Source organism: Polypterus senegalus, chromosome 15 (assembly GCF_016835505.1).
Source record: "Polypterus senegalus isolate Bchr_013 chromosome 15, ASM1683550v1, whole genome shotgun sequence".
In the NCBI taxonomy this organism is placed as follows: domain Eukaryota; kingdom Metazoa; phylum Chordata; class Cladistia; order Polypteriformes; family Polypteridae; genus Polypterus; species Polypterus senegalus.
Genome location: NC_053168.1, coordinates 1,148,841 through 1,167,488, shown reverse-complemented (window position 1 = coordinate 1,167,488; position 18,648 = coordinate 1,148,841). Strand labels below are relative to the sequence as shown.

General features: G+C 41.7%; 1 protein-coding gene across 3 annotated transcripts in view; it reads left to right on the top strand.

The window, feature by feature from the left end:
• The window catches only part of LOC120515585 (CUB domain-containing protein 1-like), a 57,018-nt gene that overhangs the window by 24,348 nt on the left and 14,022 nt on the right, over nucleotides 1–18,648 (top strand). For 2 of the 3 annotated variants that reach the window (XM_039736688.1, XM_039736687.1), the window contains exons 2-4: nucleotides 13,345–13,551; nucleotides 14,944–15,300; nucleotides 17,581–17,940. In XM_039736688.1, the coding sequence (XP_039592622.1) occupies nucleotides 13,345–13,551; nucleotides 14,944–15,300; nucleotides 17,581–17,940 (924 nt within the window). Of the gene's footprint in view, nucleotides 1–8,151; nucleotides 8,288–13,344; nucleotides 13,552–14,943; nucleotides 15,301–17,580; nucleotides 17,941–18,648 lie in introns of those variants that run through there. The other variant, XM_039736686.1, reaches the window with a different exon arrangement.

Below are 18,648 nucleotides of genomic sequence, written 5' to 3'. Positions count from 1 at the left end.
AACAGTTCACTTTCAGTTTCTTTGATCATTTCTTCTGAAATAAAGAGGACTGTTTCAGTTTCCATATACAATAGTGTGAATGATCTAATCCAGGGGTCCCCAACATTCGGGCCGCAGCCGTCTGACAGCCGGGCCATGAGAGAACTGCCAGCAACGGAGACTCACTCGGTGAAGGGCTACAGCAAATTGGCTGCCCCCTTCATTGAGGACACTTTTCAGAACGCTTGGCAGGCGGGGCTTTGCAGCGGCGCGGAGAGAGACTGAGGTGAGGGAGTATTACAGCGAAGTATTTTTATGGTTCCAACAGTTTCCCCATATGACACGAGTCTATAGAAATCTCGTTACTAGGAAATGCATTCAGCAGATACTTTCGTTACAACGAAATGACCTTGAAATGCTTGAATGAATCGTCCACAGAGCAGTTAGTTCTGTGGTCGCAGCTCAGTTGTTCACATTTGCACAACGATCCCCAAACACAAACATTGTAAAAAACATTTCTTTCTTCGAACTTTCCTCATCCTATTTTTTGCTGTTTTTGTTTTCTGTGGTTTTTAGTGATACCTTTTGCTTATTGCTTGTCAACATTTGAAAAACATCCATTGGAATGTAACTCATTGTCACCCTCCTATAGAAACGGCAGACGCATAAAAATGATAAAAGAGTGTTAATGTTTGTGATGTGCAATCTGTTAGAATGATACATGCAATGCATATGTCTTTGTTTTATGTAAAAAAAGAAGAAAAATCTCCGGTTGCAAACGTATGCACACTGCTGCATTTGAGGACAGTTTTTATGTGCTTCAGTGACGCTCGTTCAAGAAACATTCCTATTAATGCGGCACTCATTCATGAAAATGTGAGGTTTCTAAACTCTCTTGGGACCTCCGTCAACGAAACAACAGGCCAAGGAGCATACCGAAGTGCAATCACCATGTCTGTGGAAGACTGTTTATCTGTTGCTGGGGCCACAGCAGGCTCACAGCTCTACTGCGAAGCAATCGCGCTTCGGGACGCACTTCAGCGTGATGTTCCCATTTTATCCCGAAATGGTTCAGAAGCCTCACAATATGAACAGGCATACAGGCACTATCGGGCACCCCACCTTTACCCACTCTGCAGACTTGGTGTCCAGCCAGTCTGGAGGAGCCTGAGGAGGAGAATCTGAGGCAGCAGCACATGGGGCAGAGGCAGAAGATACCCGTTGTTCAAATTGGCAGGTAAAGTGGCTGCATTCAAAGCCAAACTTGAATTATGGGGCAGACAAGTGAATATTGGGATTTCTGATATGTTTCAAACTTTAGCAGAGGTTGTTAAAGATACCAAGCCAAGGCCGTCTTTCTCCCAGCTGGTGTATGATCACCTATCTCGGCTTTCAATAGAGTTTGAGCATTATTCCCAACCACAAAAGACCCCCGAAATGAGAAAGAACGGATCTGTGACCCATTTGTCAATAAGCCAGGTGAATCAACTTTGTCTGTGCTTGAAGAGGATCAACTGCTTGAGGTTGCAAATGATGGTGACCTTAAAAGTATGTTTGAGACAACTTCAAATCTCCATAGGTTTTGGTTTAAAGTCAAGGTGGAATATCCTGAGGTTGCCACAAAAGCACTTAAAAGTCTGCTTCCATTTCCAGCATCCTATCTTTGTAAGTCAGTGTTTTCTGCAGTGACAGCAACCAAAATAAGATTACGGAGTAGACTTAACATAAGCAACACACTTCGTGTGTCACTGTCTTCCATCGTCCCCAAATGGGATTGTCTGATTCTGCATTATGGTAAGTTGTATAATTTCTATTATGTTATTATAACTTAATAATAATAGAAATGTGTATAAAACTGTCCTACGAACCCGCCCCGAATCCTCAAACCCCCTTATTTTTAATTGTCATTATTAGGATACAATGAAGGGAATAAACTATGCTGAAAAAAGGCAAAATTATAAAAGGTTAGGCTTTTAAAGCTAAAGCAAAAAAAGAAATATTTTGAAATGTCTTAACACATGTAAAAATCAGACCGCTCTGTTTTTCTGAAGGCAAAATTAGAGAAGAGAAAAAAACAGACCAGCTAATGAAATGAGGTCCGGTATTATCAGTTATTATCACGGATTGTCAATCTGCATGGAACAAAAACCTGCAGCTGCAGGGGGTCCATAGGACTGAGGTTGGGAACCACTGGTCTTATGCTCGCACATAAGTGGGGTATGGTGAGCAACCTGATTTTTTAAAAATATACGTTTACATCTTGTGGAGTTCTCTTTAGGTGAAACGCTCAAATGTCTTTAAACGGTACACACACGTCATTGTCGGCCATCGTGAATCCACAAACAAGTATGATACCCGCATTAATGGTCTTGTCTTGTATATAAACGTCTATGTGTGAAAGTGTCTTGTCTGTCTGTCTGTCCGGCCTGGAAGTGAGTGATGGAGTTGGGGTAAGGGCTCCACCTCCAAGGAAACAGAAACTGACTTAGCCGCTAATACACAAGCGAGGCCAGCAAGTCAGCAAAATGAAACCTCTGAAGAAAGAGACACTTGCTTAGCCGCTGGTGCACAAGTGAGGCAAGCACATCGGCAAAACAAACCCTCCAAGGAGAGAAGTACCCAGAGTAGTTCCTTTTCAAATGCCTGACATCTCTACACTGGGCTTTTTACAGCATGGGCTTACACAGCTAGTGTTTTATAAATGCGTTTAGTCCTTCATGTACTGTTAAGTAAATAACACCCATCCCCGTTTTACATCTCCAACCTGAGCCCCCAGTGATTCACAGTATGGACACTGGCCACTCTGTAACCTGATCACATTGTTTGACCAAGTCCATAGGAAACAGCTGGACTAAAGTTAACTGACCCTTTATTAATCTGTGTCTCTTCCCGACTTACACACAACTCTCTCTTCTGTGCATGTCTGCGTGACTGAGCCCTGCAAAGGACTGGCATACCTGTACCTGTGCTGCTTGCCGTACTCTCAGTACTGCTGCGATGATAACAACGCAGGCATTTTTACTTCAATAAAATAAGTGTGGCATTAGGTTACTGATTACTTTAAAAGTAATCGGACTATGTAAGACCTCTAACACAACTCCCGAGATTGTGCAGCTGAACCCGACACTGCGCATTCAGTTCATCAACAAATGAAGCGATGTCTGAATTACTGAGACAGATTTTTTTCAATGAGGACAAGGAGTAATGTGATGGCCTGAGCATTTATCTCAGGAAATGTACCTTGTGGGCACTTCCACCTGTAGCTTGTGAAAGTGTGCATGAAGATAACACGTGCATAGGCTGACAGGAGTGCAGCGGACACACACAGACTGCAAAATCCTTAGCAGTAACCCGGTTAAGGGTTTACTTGGCTCTTAACCAGATTATGTGTGGAAAGATCTGTGTGCTTTCCTGAGACCAATAGCCCAGTTTCTCTAATTGTAATAAGGGTTTGTTTGCATGGCAGTTTAGAAACCAGCTGTCTGTGAAGAAGTGGGTTATTGAGGAGCAGTAAACAGGCGCGTAGTGCTTTAAGAGTTCAGTCCTGGGGGGGCTACAGGTTTTCATCCTAATCAGTGAGTCCTTCTCTCTCTGACTGATCTCATTGTTTAATTAGATAGTCTGTTCCCCCCATTTCTTATCTCTCTATCATAATAAAAAAAATATCTTGGGTCGAGATGTGATCTTCTCAGAAGGCACTTTGTCGTCCCGCAAGAGAGACTTTAATGTCCCGCGAGACAAAAGGACAGCTGATGGTCAGGCTTTCAAAATGATCGACGCACAGTGCAACATGCAGATCACGCAGCTCGGCAGCAAGCCAGCAGCTCCTTAGCGTGTGTTCAGCCCTTCTTCACCACATGAGTGGCAGAGATGTGAAGTGCCCAGTGCATAGCGTGCTCTGGGGGTTAGGTGAGCGAAGCAAGCAAGGGCCAAAACCCCCTAGTTCTTCTTTAAGAAAATCATAGTGGGGTGACATTTACACTTGTGATAAATGTAGAAGTATTTATATATTTGCTATACCTTTAGGTAGATAACTCTCTTTAGTCAGCCACGCATCCATTTTCCAACCCGTTAAATCCAAACACAGGGTTACGGGGGTCTGCTGGAGTCAATCCCAGCCAAGACAAAGTGCACGGCAGGAACCAATCCCGGGCAGGGTGCCAACCCACCGCAGGACACACACACACACCAAGCACGCATCAGGGACAATTCAGAATCGCCAGTCCACCTAACCTGCATGTGTCATGCCCCTATTAATTCACCTTTTTCTCTAGGATTTTGCTTCTTTAATTGTATCTTAATAATGATAATTATGAATGAGCGGAGTAAGGCGCCATGGGAAACGGAACAGAATGGTTAAAGGCAGCAGCTCCCTCAGTGTCAGACCCACTAGCCTGGTCACTAGTAGAAAACCGCTTAATTCAACTCAAAAATAATTTTCATATGTTACACTGTGTAGTTTTTAGTGATAGCTGAGAAAAACAAAATCTATTTTCATTCAGAGCAGACTTTGTGATGGAATAGGAGTCTAAGCAATGCTGGACAACAGTATCAAAAAGTCCATGGAAAAAAATATGATGTCAAGTACCATCCAGTTGTATGCTCACAGCACCCCAAACGTATATTTTTAATTAACCTATTGCTCAGCTAGCTGTGCTTCCCATCTGAAGTGGTTTGAAATCTCGGTCATAGACGTAGGCCGCAACATTAACGTTTGCAGTGCACCATGTAATGCCTGTCTCTGTTTTATGCCATTTGTTACGGGACTCAAGTGTGTAAGGAAAGGTTACTGGAGCTCCTTTCTACCAACATCAATATGTCTGCCTAAGGCCTCACTGTGACTGTGACAGCCAAGTTGGAGCCTTTCTTTCTTTTGAGTTTTTTTGCTTTATCTTCATTCCAGTGTGTGTTCAGACCAAACTGTAGACGTGTTTGTTTATGGAGTTATTTATTTATTGAGCTTTTAAAAAAAAAAAAAAAAAAGTCAAGTTTCCCCCAGGAGACCAATAAAGTTGTATCTATTTGTAAAAGCAGTATTCATGTTTGTGATGCACCATCTGTTGGAATGATAGAGACACAGCAACCAGATGGATGCACAGACAGTTATCCTTTTATTAACAAGGATCAACCATTTATGGAAAACACTCTTGTGAATGAAACTGGAACACACTCGGACACGAAGTGAGCATTTGAATTGAGGGCCCACTTCTGCACCTTATTCATTGGTCAGGCGTGTCCAGCCCAGTAACCGCTTATTCATTGGCTAACACTGCGCATCACATGACATTCACAAAATCTGTGTTTTGAGAGACGAGTAGAGGGAAGTGAGTGAAAACGTTATCAGGGAGAGAATAGCCTTTGGACTCGTGCGTATCTGAGATGTTCCAACAAGCAGAAGGTCAATCCAGCCATGCCGTTTCTCAGACTTCTCTTAAATATTCTTGAGGTAGTAGGAACAGAAAGACACAGGGTTAAACAATGTGCCACCCGGCTTTAACTTACATTACTGGAGTGTGACCATTCAAAGCTTTATTTTTGAGTCCTCTGCATTACGTAACTTTTTAAAGCATCCATCGTGACTCTTCATGTGTAGCTCAATGTGAACTGCTGACTTTCTCAGTGTGTGTTTAAGAGTAATTTGAAGATTTCCTCATTTCTAATTGATAACGGCTTTGACGCAAGGTTCTTAGTAGCTAAGAAATTGGTAAACGGCCTTGGATTGTTCTGTGTGCTGCGAAGCCCCTCACTTACAGTGCATCCTGAGTGTATTCACAGCGCTTCATCACTTTCTCCACATTGTGTTATGTTACAGCCTTATTCCAAAATGGATTAAACTCATTTTTTTCCTCAGAATTCTATACACAACACCTCATAATGACAACGTGAAAAAAGTTTACTTGAGGTTTTTGCAAATTTATTAAAAATAAAAAAGCTGAGAAATCACATGTCCATACAGTAAGTATTCACAGCCTTTGCCATGAAGCTCCAAACTGAGCTCAGGTGCATCCTGTTTCTCCTGATCATCCTTGAGATGTTTCTGCAGCTTAATTGGAGTCCACCTGTGGTCAATTCAGTTGATTGGACATGATTTGGAAAGGCACACACCTGTCTATAGAAGGTCCCACAGTTGACAGTTCATGTCAGAGCACAAACCAAGCATGAAGTCAAAGGAATTGTCTGTAGACCTCCGAGACAGGATTGTCTCGAGGCACAAATCTGGGGAAGGTTACAGAAAACTTTCTGCTGCTTTGAAGGTCCCAATGAGCACAGTGGCCTCCATCATCCGTAAGTGGAAGAAGTTCAAAACTGAGCTGAGCTGGCCGGCCATCTAAACTGAGCGATCCGGGGAGAAGGGCCTTAGCCAGGGAGGTGACCAAGAACCCGATGGTCACTCTGTCAGAGCTCCAGAGGTCCTCTGTGGAGAGAGGAGAACCTTCCAGAAGGACAACCATCTCTGCAGCAACCCACCCATTAGGCCTGTATGGTAGAGTGGCCAGACGGAAGCCACTCCTTAGTAAAAGGCACATGGCAGCCCGCCTGGAGTTTGCCAAAAGGCACCTGAAGGACTCTCAGACCATGAGAAACAAAATTCTCTGGTCTGATGAGACAAAGATTGAACTCTTTGGTGTGAATGCCAGGCATCACGTTTGGAGGAAACCAGGCACCGCTCATCACCAGGCCAATACCATCCCTACAGTGAAGCATGGTGGTGGCAGCATCATGCTGTGGGGATGGAACTGGGAGACTAGTCAGGATAAAGGAAAAGATGACTGCAGCAATGTACAGAGACATCCTGGATGAAAACCTGCTCCAGAGTGCTCTTGACCTCAGACTGGGGCGACGGTTCATCTGTCAGCAGGACAACGACCCTAAGCACACAGCCAAGATATCAAAGGAGTGGCTTCAGGACAACTCTGTGAATGTCCTTGAGTGGCCCAGACTTGAATCCGATTGAACATCTCTGGAGAGATCTTAAAATGGCTGTGCACCGACGCTTCCCATCCAACCTGATGGAGCTTGAGAGGTGCTGCAAAGAGGAATGGGCGAAACTGGCCAAGGATAGGTGTGCCAAGCTTGTGGCATCACATTCAAAAAGACTTGAGGCTGGAATTGCTGCCAAAGGTGCATCGACAAAGTATTGACACATGGGATTTCTCAGTTTTTTTTATTTTTAATAAATTTGCAAAAACCTCAAGTAAACTTTTTTCATGTTGTCATTATGGGGTGTTGTGTGTAGAATTCTGAGGAAAAAAAATGAATTGAATCCATTTTGGAATAAGGCTGTGACATAACAAAATGTGGAAAAAGTGATGAAGCACTGTGAAGACTTTCCGGATGCACTGTATGATGGTCGGTTTTGTAACCTTGTTTGTAAGTCATGACTGCTAAATGAATAAATGTAAATGTAGTATTTTCTCTTTTTGTACTTAGGTGGATATACCTGTGCCCCTTTGGAATATTATTATATCCATCTGTTTATCATGAGAAGTCAAGGAAAATGGCAGTTTTTATTGGATAACTTAAACGATTACAAAATGCACGCTTTTGAGGCCTCGAAAGCCTGCATATTGTAATCTTTCTAGTTAGCCAATAAAAGCCGCCATTTTGCTTGACTTCTCACTACGTTCATGATGGCTAACGTGACACAACAGCCTAGTACTACATCTGTTTATCAAAAGTCAAAGTGGGGTGGTGGTTCTCTTTGTGATGTGACTACTGAGTTGGCTATCAAACAATTAGCTCAAGAGGAGGAAGCAGTGAAATCCTCCCAGACCAATTAAGGGTGATTTGTGGTGGAGTTAAAATGGGTGTAATTACCAGGTATCAGAGAGGGCAGGGAAACCGCCAGAGGGCCGAAGGCTTTAACTGTAACAGAAAGTTAGAGCAACACTCGACGGAGTGAACGACTGAACCGTAAACCTGGGCATTGAAGTGGAGGCACTTTGAGAAAAGAAGAAAAGAATGTTTGAGGCTCTTTGCTGTCAAAATGGTTTGTTCCTGCTTTAATTGCATTATACGAAAATGAAGTGTACTGAACTCTGACTTTTGCTGTTTTGGTTTTTTTATCCTCCGAGTTTTGCATTTTAATTAATTTGTTAATCAAATACGTTTTTCCGAGGTCACTTACAAACCATAAGAGCATCAGACCAAATGTGACAGCTCAGCGACCTCTGCTTATCTGCCCAGATGTCAGTCCTGTTGCACCTGGCACTGTATCTATTCATGCTTTGTCACAGATGCCCAGCCTGGCACCTCCAGGGTTCTGAATTAACCCGAAAGCCCGGTTCTGAGTGTGTTCCTGCTACAAGTAAGAATTATAAGAGATTTTACTTACAGAATATTTACAGTACATCAAATGTTCCAACCAATATGTGGATATCTGGGTACATAAGATGGAGAATATGAAGATAATGAATGTAGTACTGATTTTTTTTTTTTTTTTTTTGTAATCTTATTTTCTCACTCCTCTAAACACCGCCTCACACTGCACATAATGCCCATTTCCTCAGGTTCCTCTGATATTCCTCCGTTTGCTCTCTTGTTGTTCATGAAGGTTTCTCCTGCTCTTGAACATGGTCATTGGCCTCAACAGAGAGAGGTACGTGCTGAGGTGATCTGCTGGATTCTCTAGAACTCAAAAATTCAAGCCATGCTCCCAGATGTAGGCCTCAGCCCTCCACAATAGGCTTCACCCCCCAAACTCTAGAAGTGGGCTTCATGGCCTCCACTGGCCCAACAAAAAGAGTTTTTAACTTCAGCAGTTCCAGAGTTGGAGGACCAGAAAACTACAGAAACCTGTTGCCCTCAAAAACAAAACAAATGATTTATTAATAATTCAAAAATTATGCAAAGGCAAATATAAGCAGGGGTTCTGTAAAAGGAGGCAACAAGGTTTGACTGAAAGTGAAACATAAAAATAAGCAAATCCAAATTTGTAAGCCTAAGAACAGTACCTTTAAATGAGCACAGAGGTCCAAACCTCAGAAAATCCAAAAATGATCTAAAATTCATGAAATAAACTTAACTCAGGAGAACAACCACAACACCAAAGAGAAAAGCAGCCCATTCATAGACTGCGGGCCCTTAAATAGTGCAGGGGGCAGCTCAGCAAAGACAAAAGAAGTTAATAATAATGTAAAACAATAACTTAAACAGAGCATCAATAATGAAAATATAACATAACAACAACAATGAAAAAGAAAACCGTGTGACTTGACCGAATCTGGCTGTACCGTCACGCCTGCAGTGCACTTGTATCTCCATCTGACGCTGAGGCCTGGTCCACTGTGCTGCACTTGGCCCCCGTTTGTACCTTTTGTCCAGACTAGCCTAAGGTTTGTAACCCCCACAAACGGAGATGTTTAAACAAGCCATCCAGAGCTGTGGATTTCTAAAAATGTCAGCTTGGCTTTGTAATGTGGATGGGTACAAACAGAAAGCCTCTTATCTTGCCCCGTGTGGTTCGTGCTCATTACGTGGTCCTTCCCTGATTGCCCGTTACAATGTCTTTGCCCAGATTGGCCACCTTTCATGAATGAAAATCCTATTTGAACACATCAGACGTAGAGGAGTTACTTTCCATGGCGCTTGTTGCGTTGCTTACCTCTATGCATGTCAATTGTGTTTTGTACACTGCGTACGTGCTCAAAAGACAAATGACATAGTTAGTGGTCTCCATGGCCAGAGATGAAACTATCCCTTCAAGGAGGACACTCCATCTTCCTGCCTCCATGCCCAGGATAGGTGAATGGCTGTGTCATGTGTGTTTTTGGTCGTTTTCATAAATGACATGAAGTTGTTAGCGTGGACAGAGAGCAGAGCACTTTTGTTTAATAACACTGAATTTAAGTAAAAACCCACTAGTGTGGATGTAACCTGAAACTGAGCAGTCCAAACAGCCGTGAGAATTTCGGTGTTTTAATGGTGTTGAACTGAAGTAGCTCGATGTTAAAGCTATGCAGGATACACACTAGTCTGTTATAATTCTAAGCCAGAGGTCCCGGAGGCTCTTCTGTGGCTGCAGGTTTTCATTTGGCAGTCTTGCTACCTGTCAGTGATATTTGTAAATTATGCTACCTCTTGCCCTTTGTGTACTTTCAGCACCTTTCCTCCATATTCGTGTGTGTCTGAACTGTCTTCATCAGCGCGTGTTCCCTTAAGGCCTGCGACCTTTCTCCCTCCTGTCCAGTTTTATACTCCCCGTCTTTGAAGGCAACTCTGTCAGCGTGCGTCTTCCCCTTGCATCATCATCTTGCCAAAACTGAAGTGACCAGTCTGATTGTTCTGAGGGCCTTGATATTCTGTTAAGCAGCACTGTAGATAACATTCTGGTTCTGTATTTAAGGAATGTGTTACACATTTTGATACATACTCTTGGTTCCCTTTTTAAGTTACTCTTGATATGTAACATGTTTCATGTCTGCTTAGCCTTTTTAAACAGAACATGCAAGATGTTGTGCCAGAGCTGTGAGTGCAGGAGGACTCCATTTATTTAATTCCGTTGACCTTCTTTTTGTCTTGCTGAGTGTAGGCTCACTTTAAAAATGATCAGTTAGGTAATTCAGAAAGCCACAGATGTGCTTGAACACGTGGTACAACAAAGCAGTTCAGATTGTCCAGTCATCAAACCTCTTAAATTCTTAAATCTAGTTATTTGTTTTATTTCCTTCATCTGCCACATCTGTCAGGTTGGTGTTTTAATTCTTTTTCTGTGTTGGCTGATGTGTCTGTTAGTGAGTGTAGCTGTGTGTGAATGGGCCTTGTGACTGACAGTTGCCCCCATCTAATGCTGGTTCTTGTATTGGGCCCAATGCTGCTGAGGTTGGCTCCTGCCCAGAGACCGCAAACTGGATTAAACCAACTTGAAATTGCATAATGAATAGGCATTGCTGTGAGCGAGTTCTACATGAAGTGTATCATATAAAAGCCGAACATGAGATCCCCACATTTCCAGAGTGGCCTGTCTTAATCTTTACTATTCCTTTTCTTCCATCTCAATAACAATTTATTACGTAAACCTGCCTTCCCAGCAGATAACATGTTTTTAGAGTTACCTGCCTTAAATCCTACTGGTGCCATCCTTTTGTAATCCTTGAAGCCCAACCGACCAGAATTGAGAGCCAGGAAGTCCTCTAGTGACATCTGCTGGACTGAAATGTAACTGCACACTTGAGTTGAAATGTGGCAAGAAACACGGAGAGCTCTGCTGTCTGTCCAATGAAGAGGTCTCACAGCACTGTAAATGGGCCAGTCATGTTTTTGAGTTTAGTTCTTACGAGTTAAAGGGGCCACCTGATTTCTACTTGGTAAAGTTTCAAATGGCTAAGTGTCACCTGTGGTGTTGACATCCAATGCAATTAGGCAGATCACAAGTTTGTTTTTTTTTTCTTTTCATAAACACATGTCCCTTCATTTTAAATCTCTTCTATGTCCACTTGAGGTTTTTACATTTTTCGTTGATAGCATCCAACAGATGATAAACAGTTAACTTGTCATTTAAGTCATGGATGCCTGACAGGGAGTGTCTACCTAAATTTCAGTTAGTTGTGAATTTGTTTATTTAATGCCATGATTCAAAATTTCATATGGGATTTGTGTGCTATATTGTGCTGTGAGAAAGCATGTGCTTCCTTCCTAATATTCTCTTGTTTTTGCATATTTGATCAAATGAATGGCCTCAGACCTTGAGATAAAGTGCAACAGTAGAGAAAGGGCACCTGAGAGAGAACATAATGCAGTTTTAAAATCGGGACTTTCTTTATTCAAGAAACAAAATCATCCACCCTCCTGTCACTCATGTAAAAACCTAACTGTGCCCGTACTCGGTTGCAGTAGCAATTGTCACAGCTCTCCACTTCCTTTCATTTGGTCCCGGCCTTCCACACTGACCACGCTACCTTAATTCAGGGGTTTGTGAGAATCGACTGCCCATCTCTGGTACTGCAACAACTGCCCATTGGCTTCAAGTCAGGACTTGGATGAGGACACCCAAACGTCCGAGCCATTCAGTTGTACACTTGCTTTTGTGTTTTATGTCCTTGTCAAGCTGCATGGCCCATCAAAGACAGATGAATTCTGGTCAAGTGCATAATTCGTGGTGCTTCCCATGATGGCAAGTTGGCAAAGCATCCTCACACCATCACACTACAACCTCCATGTTTTACTGTAAGGTGGATGTGTTCACTTCCTAACGCCATTAATAGTGGGCCCTGTGTCATCCACAGAGTTCTACTCCTGACTTGTCAGCCATTATTTCAAAAGACTTGACGATCTTCCAAGTGTTTCTTTGCACAGATTTTACTCTTGAATAGCAGGGGCTTTTATCTTGCTGCCGTCCCATGAATCCCATTTTTCCCCTCAGTCTCTTTCTGACCAAACCTGAGGCTGGAGAGGCCTTTGGATATTCTTCTGGGATCCTGTCTGACTTTTTGAACGTGTCATCACTGTGTTCTTGGTGTCATTTTTGTGAGGCCAGTCTGTCTTTTCATTTTCCAACCTGCTTAATTCTTGAGCAGGTTTTGGTCGGTGTTCGGCTTTAGTGGTGGACTGTAGGTTGGTGACTGGAGTCTTATCCTGCAAGCACAGGGCAAAAGGTAGGAAAAACACCTGGACTGGGTGCCATCTCAGGGGTAAGCTCACCCAAACACTCACATTAGGGATAATTTAGCAATGCCCATCCACTTAACATGTGTGTCTTCTGATTGTGGGAGAAAACCAGAGCACCTGGAGAGAACCCTCACAGACGCTAGGAGAATGTGCAAACTCCAGGGAGGGCCTGGGACATGAACCCTGGTGGTCTTACTGCAGGGCAGCAGTGTTACCTCTGTACCACCATACTGTCAGGCCAGGCTTTCTTGCTAAAATTCCCAGTTGTGCTACCTGTTATCTATTTGTAGAGAGACGCTCTCCCTATGGTACTTTAGACATGGCTTTGTTATCCTTTCCTTATTGGTAAGTTTCCAATCTTTTCTTTTTCCTCATCATGATCTTCTGGAGTTTCTTTTGATGGAGGTCTGGTGTTCCTCTAGAATCTTTGAGGTTGTGACTTCACTCTCACAGGGAGGATCAACATATGTGCAGGGCTGGCTGTGTTCAGTCAGCCGATTCTAATGACCGTACCAGTGATCTCTGGACAGTTGTTTGAGTGAGTTCCTAAGGGGGCAGTTACATTTTCACAAAGGCAAACCAAAATTAGAAATGATGTACTATGTTTTCTCTGGTTCTCTTTATGTAATACAGTATTACATTTTGTCTAAAGACCTGAAACCATTCATTATGACAAATGTACAAAATGAAGGACATCGGAAATGGGGCAAACCTTTTTTTGTAGCACTGCATTGATGTGTTTCTGTGGTCTGCTTTTAGAGTCGGTGATGATGACCATACAAGGGAACACCACTGTCGCCATTGCCTCTACATCCCCCAGCAGTAAATGCGCCATATGCATTACAACTAATGGCAAGCAGGCCTGCACTGCCAACATCACCCTCACCCCGGGCCCAAACAGGACGTTTGAATTCAACTGTACACAGCCACAGGATTTCTTCAACATAGAGATCGTCAGGAGTATAAGTAAGTAGAAAAGAAATCCTCTTTCATTACTACAACAGCATTAGTACAGCCACACATCTTCATCAGAAGAATCAGAATATGATCATTTAAACAACTCCAATTGTGTTTCATTGAGCAGATCATTGTAGTAATGTTTCTGAAATGGGAATTTATAGCTTAATGTTAATTTTTACACACTAAAGTGTCATAAGATAGTATTTAACATCAAAGAATCAATAAAACTCACCTGTTTAGAAAGAAAAAATACATAAAGGCTCTTCCTAAAGCTAAAGAAAAAGTTAAGAAGGTTAGAGGCACAGCATTTCGGCCGTATAGTTAAACACGATGAGCTCTGAACACCTGAAGCATTGTGTCTTGATCCTTTTTTTAATTTTTGAGTGTTGGAATAACCTTTATCTATTTTTCTTTTTGCAGATGCCCTGACATGTTTGGTAATCCTCCTGTTTAGTGTAATGCCAGTCTTTACCAAGCAGTCCGAGCTAAATGGTTTAGCCTGTGTTGATGGTTAAAGGCAATAACTATAAGGTTTCCCAGTAAAGGTCATCACAATAATCTGTAAAGATCTGTTTGGCTGATATTTAAGAAATTCTATTGTAGCAGACATGATAAGTGGGATCAAAAAATGCCAGTTTCAGTGGCATTTATCTGCAGTGGTGTAGGCCTCAAAACCACATACTCAGAGGCAGGGTGCAGTGTGGGTGAGCTCACCCCTGAGGATTTGGCTGTGGACTGAGAGTAAAACCAAACCTTTTACTGGTCATACGTTGGTTAGATACATCCATGCAGCACGCTCTCACCAGTAGCAACACAGACCCCTCTGATTCTGTTTTGTTTTTTTCACAGCAGTTTGTGAATTAATCCAATCTCTGGACAACTCCATACGCTTTTCAGAGGGTAGAAGGGTCTTTGTCCTTCTGCCTATTATTCATTCAAAATTTTTGGTTTTTAAAAGTAGCAATAAATTACATTTTCTGTCCAAACTGTCAGCTGGGTAGGTTTGTACCGACTGTGCTCAGAGTAGCAGTACTCCTGTTTGGCTTGACAATCTGTGCCATTTGCTGATTTGACTTGACAGTCTACAGCATATAATAAAAAAGTAGTTTGCAGCTCATTGATTGCAGTGCTGCTGCCATCACTTAAATAACAAACACACTCATAGTGTAAATGGAAAAAAGTGTAGTCTACTTTTCTACAAAGTTTTATGCTTGTTTATTTTTAATTTCTATAGTTCAATTGGTCAGGTTTTAATATTTTGTGCCCACTCTTCTGTTAGACCCCCTTGCCACCATCCTCCAGTGTTCTGCATTATGCTGACAGCCGTGTGTGCTAAAGACTTTGTATGTGACAAAGATATAAATACAATTCAATCATACCATTTTCTTGTCTTTTCAGATTGCAGCTCTAATTCATGTGCTTCTGATGTCACTGAACTGCTCTCCTTGGATTTCCCAAACTTCAACAGGACCTTGGTTTGGATGATCAAGGTTTCTCCTCAAAGGTCACTTGTGTTGAATTTCCCAGGAACTGGCATTAGCCAAATAAACCCTTTGGAGAACTGCAAAGATCAGATGACTTACACCATCCTGACAAAAACAAATTATAACCCGACAAGTATTGGCACGTTTTGCAGGCAAGGTGCCATTTCTAAAATAAATGTCATGAATGAAACAAAGCTGTACCTCAGGATCCTGGGCAAGGAAAAGGTGAATCAGCCAGGGTTTACCATCGAGATCACAAAGTCAATCAAACGTAAGCATGAAACATAATCATCAAGTGAGCTGTAGCTTTACTCAAGGTAGAACATTAATCCAGTAAAAAAAATAAGAAAAAAACTGTTTAAATTGTTAATGTTGCATTATAGAAATGTTTTTTTCGCCAAAATTAAAATTTTTTTTAATATTATTTTCATGATTTTTGAGTAACCTGGTTACTTTTAGAAATGTATGTGAGTTTTTGTTTTCATTTAAGTTTAAAGAGCGTTTTGTGTTAAATTATTTTCACATCATTACACAATGCCATTTTGTTTTCCGTTATGGATTGTTAATGTGCTACTAAGCAGGGGCAACCAAACTTGCTGGCTTGTCCAAGACTGTGGATAACATGAACCAATTGTGCAACTTGATTGGGTGTAGGTTTCTGGTTTTTATTTTCTGCTCTTGGTTTGTTGTGGATGAATATTTTAGCTTTTTATTTTTGACAAACAGTTCATTAGTCTTTACGGTTAATGAATCTGGGTTTGGTTGTTTTGACAACGTTCCATTTCCTGATTCCATTTCTCCATCATCCCATATCAGTTTCCTTCGGGGCAGAACACGTTTCAGATTTTGCCATTGAGACTTAAGACATTTTAAAGATTTTGGTGTTTCATCTTTGGAGAAATAGTATTTGAAATATACAAACATATCTCATAATATGGAAGATCATGTACAGGATTAATTAATCTCATGTAATCCCAACTCACTATTCTCAAGAAACCCTATTTCAGTCCATCTGCCATTGAGTGTTACTACCCTGTCTTCCATCTTCCATTCCTGTCCAGGATGCCTCAACATGTGGTCTGTAAGCAACCTACCCTCTTATCCCTCTGGCAATATATTCGATCCTCTCTAATCTGGATTTCTGGTTACTTCATCTGTCACACATGCTCTTAGATCTGCTCGAGCAGCTTCTTGATCTTTCATCATCTTTTGACGCCATGAACTGCTCTCTGCTTATCTCTTCACTCAATAAACTCAGAATCCAGGATTCTGCTTTGAACTGGTCCAAGCCATACCTTTCTCACTGATCCTTTTGTGTCTCCTGGTCTAACATCTCCTCTACAGAAACTCTCCACAGGTGTTCCTCAAGGATCAGTCTTTTCTCTCCACATTCACTCCTTAGGCAATGTAGTTTCTTCTCCTGCTACCTCAATGCCGATGATTTTGATTTTTCTCTCATTTTGCCTGTTACTGCCCACAGGTTACGGCCGGATCTCTGGTTGTCTTTCTGCCCTCTCATCATGGATAGATGCACATCATCTTAAACTTAACCTTTCCAAGTCAGTATTCCTGTACTTGCCTTCTGATTCTCCTCTCTCCACCTTCTTGCTTTTGAAAATTCTTGTCTTGACCTACAGTTCACTGAATGGTTCTGCTCCTCAGTATCTCCAGGCTTTGGTCTCTCCATATGTCCCTTGAAGAAGTCTCCGTTCTGCCTGCAGACCATCCATTCTCTTGCCAGACAATAATAATAATCACGTTTACAGTATGTCGCTTTGCTTAGCTTCAGGTGGATTACCAGTCCTGAAGTGCAGGTTGTAGTGCTTCAGGGGTGCCAAGACTGCACATGCTTCTCCATTCTTGCTCCAAAGCTGTGGAATAATCTCCCTGTCTACTTCAACTGCATCCAGTTCACTCATTTAGGGGTCTTTTGAAAATGCGCCTTTTCATTAAATATTTTAGAACTGCTAAGTTTCTCTTTTCTTGGGGTAGCGGCTGTTGTACTGACAAAGATTAGGATGCTGATTTGTGTCTTAAGGCTGGCTGCAGGTTTAATTATGTAGTCGTACTCCCTTTTGTTATCTTGCTCTCTGTTACTTTTGTTGCTTGCACCTTCTATGCATTCTTGCCAAACTTGCTTTGTAAGTTGCCTTGGATAAAGGCATTTGCTAAATAAATTAATAATAAACTGCACACACATCTTTAATTATGTTGACATATTGGAGCAAACAGTACTATTCTGACAGGGACGACCAAAGCTTCCATTACCATGCTGATCACACTATGGCTGGCAAACTGTCTCAAAGTTAGAAGCGTCAGAGAATTCACTTGTAGCAAAGGTATTTAATCAAAATACTGTGATGATTGTCATGAGGATTTAAATTAGAATAAAGGAAGAAAATTCATAATATTCAAAGCTATCTGAATAATGATACAAAACAGAGAAAATGAAAGATGTGTGTTACATTTGTGATTTGTGCTGTGTGTTGATTTCAATTTCATGCAAGCTTAGATAATGCTTTTTTTTTTTTTTGTCATCTCTCTCTTTAAGGGCTTGGCATTGTTGAAGTGGTTTTGTCACCAGGTTTGACCTATGAGTTTCTTTCACCCAACTACCCCCAGAGTTTCCCTGATGACGACCTGATGTCCTGGAATTTTGGTGTCCCTCAGAAACACAATGCCACAATCCAGTTTCTAAATTACAGTCAGCCTGAATGTGAGAAGAAGAGTGTAGCAGTAGAATATGGTCTGACATATACACCGACTATTTCCAAACCATTGACAGAAGTTTGGCAAAATCCTATTTCTGGAAACTTTAACATGTCTCTTCGAAACTGTGAAATGACACCCAATGACCCTGGGATTCTCAACTTGCAATTTCAAGTGCAGGTCTCCAATACCAGCTTACCGGGTATGTAAAAAATCATTTCAGCTTAATCAAAGTGAAGCCCATAACCCCAAAGAAAACTCTGAGTTTAATGCTTCTATGTAAAATACAAAAAAAAATAAAACATGTTTTAGTTACTCCATAATATAAGCAGTGATAGATTGATTCAATTTTTTAAAGTGTCATTAGCAGAATTCTTCATTACACAGCACTTGGCACAGATATATATCTATCTGCCCAGCTCTCTGCTGCTGACGTCAAGCTTCCCCCTCCTCTCGGCCCTCAGCCTCTCTCTCAGATTAGTGCGCATATATCGCTCCTGCAAGCGAACTATGATTCTTAGCGCAAAGAGAGAAGTCGCAAAATTAACTGTTCAGGCAAATTCTAGAAAAAAAAAAATCTAAATGTGTTAAGTAGTTCTCACGTTCACTAACTAAGCGGAGTTAAGGTTGTGCCCTAATGCAGACACGTCAGTGGGGAGGGCCCCGCAGCCCAATGAGTCTCTGTCGGATTCACGCTAATAAATCGGTACTGCAGACGAACTGTGATACTTCGCAAAATCAACGGAATGTTCAAGCAAATTATAGAAAAAAAAAACCAATCTAAATCCGTTAAGTAGTTCTCTCGTGAAAAGCGAACAGACATACAAACAGGTCTAAAAAAGTAAGAAATTTCGTGCTTGGACCATGACATTTTTAAAACCGTTTCTTAGCGAGCACCTATGGACCAAGG